The 5,671-nt window shown below is 26.8% G+C and overlaps 1 protein-coding gene across 1 annotated transcript; it reads right to left on the bottom strand.

Annotated features, from left to right (window-relative positions):
* Window positions 1-938: 938 nt before the first annotated feature.
* Window positions 939-3,548, bottom strand: LOC112748023 (protein LOL1-like). The gene is made up of 6 exons (XM_025796230.3): window positions 2,919-3,548; window positions 2,647-2,809; window positions 2,365-2,478; window positions 2,177-2,290; window positions 1,987-2,096; window positions 939-1,253 (listed from the first exon to the last, which is right to left on the bottom strand). Exons 2-6 carry the CDS (start codon window positions 2,711-2,713, stop codon window positions 1,212-1,214), a joined length of 447 nt encoding a protein of 148 aa, XP_025652015.1. The 5' UTR covers window positions 2,714-2,809; window positions 2,919-3,548; the 3' UTR covers window positions 939-1,211.
* Window positions 3,549-5,671: the final 2,123 nt, after the last annotated feature.

Genomic DNA, 5,671 nt, shown 5'->3' with positions numbered 1-5,671 from the left:
TAGGTCGATTTTATAGTATATATTAAAAAAGATACCAAACAATTTTGAATTGAGATGAATTTTTCTTAGATATGAGCCATGGCATATAAGCTTTTAATCTAACACTTACATGAAAAATGATCCTCTCATGAAAAAATTAGAAAGTAAAAAAGTGATGGTTTAATCACTATTAAATTTTAAACTTTGATAACGTATAAGTTTTACTATCTTGATTCATAGATGATTAAACTGTTATTTTCTCATTTTACCAAGCTCAAGGTGGAACTTTTTAGTCTTAATAGTAAAATTTAAACGAGAATCACCGTTTTGATATATATTCTATCTCTGATATAAAAATGATATGGGAGGAGTTTGATGCATAAATTTCTTTTTCTAAAATACTCTTTATTATATAGAATAATGATTAAATATTTGAATAAATAAAAATTGAAATATATGTTATTTTTAATATCAAAATGATAAAAGAACTTATTTTAAAATTAGAAGAAAAAAATTAAGAGAATGAACTAATACTTTTAAATATTTTTCTATTATTTATAAATTATAAAAAATATATTTTTACTATTTTGCAGACTCAAACCCAAAAACTTATTAGAATATTAAAGATTTACTAAAATAATTTCAAATTTGTTACTATTATATATTTAATTCATAAAAAATATATATTACTAGACAGATTTCTAGTATTTATGATGTCAAAATCTAGTGATTTTCTCTTGTAAGTCACTAAGTTGGATCATAAATTATTGCAAGTACTATGGATTTTGAACAGGAATCTGTATGTATGTTGGATTTCACACTCAGATGTTATCCTGTCGAATTTATGGACCCATGTGGGCTGTGGCGTTTTATGTAATGAAAACCAAGATTCGGTGGCCGTACTTGGACCTTTTGTTGTTTGAAGGGGCAGGGGAGAAAAAATACAACAAAAAATTAAATTTCTTCAAAAGCACCCAGAAGCAGGAAAAACATATAATGATAAATAGTTTATCCTTACACCCCAATAATAATACCAAAACTATTTAATCAAATCACTCGAGGGAAAAATAGCTCTATACATGTGAAGAGAATCTCCTCCATCGTACTCGTCTTTTATGCGCTTGTTATTCTCTCAAGGGTGATATATTATAATATATCATATGTAATATGGTGTTTATATATATATATATGTCAATAGCAAAACCAAGGTTTTTAGAGCTTGTGCTGAGTTATCAAGTGCTGAATTTCTGCTCTGTGGTGCTTGTTGATGAGTCCTGCAATGCATCATTCCCAGTTACATCATATTAAACCATAACACCAATATATACCTTATAACAAATAATTTTGTTTAACTAAAATATCATCTAATTACTTTTAACTATCAATTTCAGATGGTAAGTTTCACTTCCTAGAATACTAATTTTCAATTCATATTAGCTTACTACTAATAATAAATAAATGGTTAAATTAGTCTATAAAAGATCACTCGTTTTTTAATTTGGTCTTCAAAAATTTTGTTTTAATCAAATTCGTCCTTTAAAGATTTTAAATTAGTAGTAGTTCTTTTTCCATTTTTTTTATTGATAGTGTCAAAATGCGTTAATATGGCACCATAAGTGACATCACAACACATTTCTAAAAGTCTCAATTGACTATTAACATAATAAATTTATGAATTTAGATCAAATCAAAACCTAATTGAAAAAAAAAACTTGAGATATTAAAATTTTTTAATTTGGAATTGATTTGATCTAATTTATTAAATTAATCATATTAGTAGTTAATTAGGACTACTAGGTATGTGTAGTAATATTAATTAACGTACCATATCAATAAACTTTTTTTTATAAACTAATTTAAAAAATGAATGATCTGGACTAATTTGACTATTTACTCCACTAGTAATAAAAAAATACGATATTTAGCAAGTGATTATTAGGTGTGATTTGCGGGGAAGCTAAGTTGATTATGAAGTTGAAACTGAAGAGAAAAGCAGTGTGTACTGACCCCAACAGAGGTTACAAAACTGCAGACCGCACATTTCACGGATCTTGCTCCATATTGGTACATCAGCAACATCCTACAGTTGCCACAATTAACATGCGCCACTTGATTTGCTGTTACAACAATCACAACCATACATTAACAAAACATTTAGATAGATAGACATAATAAACCCATAATAACATCATCGTACCTTCCAGTGCTAGATTGACGGTGTGGCAACAAGAGCATTGTACACTTGTCGCTCCGCGGATGTACATCAGTAAAGTGTGACATCCTCCACAAATTAACTGGGCCATTTCTGTGCCTGCACACATTAATAAAATGCTTGGTTCTTTTGAGAAACAAACAAAACAGAGAAATTTGTGAATTGGATCATACCAGGTGGTGGCACTGCTGTCACTGCATTGCAAACTGCACAACACACTGACGTGGCTCCAACTGGATACATCAGTAGGTTTCTGCAACCGGAACACACAAGTTGACTCTGTGCACCTACTTAGACCATTCACGTTTTCACATTATCTATTTATTCATAATAATATCAACATCTAACCACTTATTAAATCAAATCCAAACGTCACTAAGGTGTTTCACAATAAATTAGAATATTAGTCTTCAAATTGGAATTTCCCAAACAGAGAGAAAGAGTGAGGAAGATACCATTTGATGGAGGCGTAGTATATGGAACCGATGGTGTTGGGTAGGGAGCAAGTGGAACTGGTGGCATTATAACAAAACTCTCAAACAATATGTATTTTTTTTCTTCTTTTTTAGAACTCTAATCAGAGCATAAAGCTCCCTCTTTCTCCCATTTTCACAGCTCCTACAAAATGTGAAAACATTGCAAAGCAAAGCATCAAAACAAGTGATGATGGGGAATAAAAAGGCATGAAGAAAAGTTAATTAGTTAAGAGTTTGCCATTAATTAGTACCAATTAGCAGCAGCAGCACAGAAGGAGAAGAAGAATAAGAGTGGAGGCTTTGTTGGTTCCTTCAACCATGCATGGAGCTAATTAAAGAGAAGGAAGCACTACCTAAGCTAGGCCCTCTCACCAGAAAAAATGAGACTTTTTTGGTTGAATAATGTGAAAGTGGGGGCGAATATGCAAACTTGCCTTCACAGCTTGCTCTAGATAAGGTGGAGAGAGAGACACATACACTTATAAATGAAAAGGGCCCAAGAAAGGATGTCACTTGGGGAAAAACAATCATTAAATTAATTTAATAAACGTTAAGGTAGTACTAATGGGCAATGGCCATAGGTAAGTGAAAGAAGAAGAAGAAAAAAAAAGAACTCTTTTCATCTTCTTCACTATTTAATGGTCTATTGTAATTTGTAAATAATTAAAATTAAAATAAGTATTCTCGAGATCAAGTCTGACATGGGAAGGCTGGTCCTACTTTGTAGCTTTGAAGCTCAGCCATTGGTGGAATAAGTGAATAACAGTGGAAGCACTTGAGTTCAGCAGGAATGTAATTGTTTCTTTCTTCTCATGGTTAAGATTTGATGGTTCACATTGAACCACGTAGCCTGAACAGTTAAAGTTAAATGAGTATTGTTTGTATGAGAGTGATTTGCATTATATTACTATTATTATTCTGTGTGCTGGGATAATGCCTCTGATTGTAATTGTGGTCCTGCACAAGTGCCATTGAAGACTCTCATTTCCCTTCACCTGCAAACTTGTAATATCACAACTAATTTCGTAGGACATTTTTAAAGATTATAACTTCTCATATCTGAATTAGGTATTGTGGGGGTGGGGGGAACAGTTCATGAGTAACTCTCATGGTTTAGGATTCTGCTTAATTATCCTTTCTTCTCTTATTATTCTATTGAACAAGCGAGTGATAATAGGATAAATCACAAAAAAATGTATTCGAATAATTTTGTTGTTGATGAAAATGTATTTAAATTTTGTTATTGTCAAAAATGTTTTTAAATTATTTAAAAATGCGATAAAAATACCCAACATTAAATATGTATTCTCAAAAAATGTTTTAGAGATTGAATTTTAATGTAATTTTTTATAAGTATGATTAGAAAATTGAGATATTTTTATTCTTAAAATTTGTGATTTTCCGTTAAGTATAGATTTTTTGTGTGTTTTTGTCAACAACTAATAATACTTTTAAAAAATTACAAAAAATATATAGCTAGCGAAAAATCACCAAAATTTAAGAATAAAAATATCTGAACTTTCTAATTATGCTTGCGAAAAATTGCATCAAAATTCAAGTTCTAAGTATTTTTTTAGAAATACATATTTAATATTAAATATTTTTGTCGTATTTTAAAATTATTTGAGAGTATTTTTATCAATAACAAAATTTGGGTATATTCTTCTCAGCAACAAAATTATTCAAATACATTTTTTGTAGTTTATCTGTGACAATAAGTAAATTTGTAAAAATGTTATATGGATACTAACGGTGTACTAAAAAATGTCATTAAATTAAAGTTTAATTATTCTACCGATTCTTATAGTTTTATCAAATTTTTAATTAGATTTATATTTTTTTCAATTTCGTTTCTATATACTATATTAAATTTTGTAACTAAATTCATACCGTAATAAAAATATTAGAATTAACAAAATATTCTATTAAATTATACGGAATATTTAATCCAGGCATATTTATTTTGTTTAACATAATATTTTATTAATTCTAACAAAAAAATATAAAGATATAATTAAAAATTTAATAAAACTATATATAGAAACGAAAAGAATAATTAAACTTTAAATTAATCATTATATTTATATATATATATATATATATTAATTAAATTATTTTTAATTTATATTTTATATTTTAACATGTATTTTATATAAATAATTAATTTTTTGTATGTACCAAATACATAATCTCGTTATATATATATATATATATATATATTTCACTATTGTTGAATTGTGTTTATTTCATAATAAAACATAAATTATTTTCTTAAGTTTATGTTAAGAAAGTTATTTTATTAAATTTGATATAATAATAGTAATAATAATTACCATACTAAAAATTTGATTTTATATTAAAAATAAATAAATAAATAATCCAATTCAATTAAAAAATCAATAAACAAGGGTAGTGAACTTTATGACCGTAATAAAAGAAAATTAGTTTTTTAAACATAAAAGAAATTAATAGTTTTTTTTCTTATTTTCAATAGTTAGTTGAGATAATAAATTATATTATCTATTTTTTTAAAAATTATGCCATCATATTATAAAACTAGCTTTTGTAATTGAATAGTCGATAATGAATAGTTGAATACTTGTTTTAGAACATATATTAAACAGTGATATTTAATTATGTTGGAAATAAAAAGAGATGAATAATTGTAAATTATTTTTTAGTTTGATTATTTTGTTAGTTCACATAGTTTAACTAATTATTTAATCAAGTTCTTGTAATATAAAAGTTTATAATTAGATAGATGTACTAGATAAAAAGAGATATACTACACGTGTAAGATTTTTTGTGAACTAAGTTTAATTAAATTGAACAATAAAATTTGAGTGAGTCGGTGAGTGAGAGTGACAATTTTTTTTTATTGATATTAGACTAATTTAGTTCAACTTAACTAATAAAAAAATTTATACGTATATTAGTTAGATAAAATTTTTAGTTAAATTCTTACTAGTAGTTATTTAAAAAGAATAATAATTATAAAATATTC

This window comes from Arachis hypogaea, chromosome 15, assembly GCF_003086295.3.
Source record: "Arachis hypogaea cultivar Tifrunner chromosome 15, arahy.Tifrunner.gnm2.J5K5, whole genome shotgun sequence".
Taxonomy (NCBI): domain Eukaryota; kingdom Viridiplantae; phylum Streptophyta; class Magnoliopsida; order Fabales; family Fabaceae; genus Arachis; species Arachis hypogaea.
The sequence above is the reverse complement of the archived record's forward strand: the minus strand, read 5'-3'. Positions and strand labels throughout refer to the sequence as shown.

Excerpts from the sequence above, each read along its gene's own strand:
- LOC112748023 (XM_025796230.3), bottom strand. The coding sequence starts at position 2,713 with ATGCCACCAGTTCCACTTGCTCCCTACCCAACACCATCGGTTCCATAT. Across the intron at positions 2,479-2,646 it reads TACTACGCCTCCATCAAATG|GTGCACAGAGTCAACTTGTG; the intron begins GTATCTTCCTCA and ends TGGTCTAAGTAG. Across the intron at positions 2,097-2,176 it reads CGTCAATCTAGCACTGGAAG|CAAATCAAGTGGCGCATGTT; the intron begins GTACGATGATGT and ends TTGTTGTAACAG.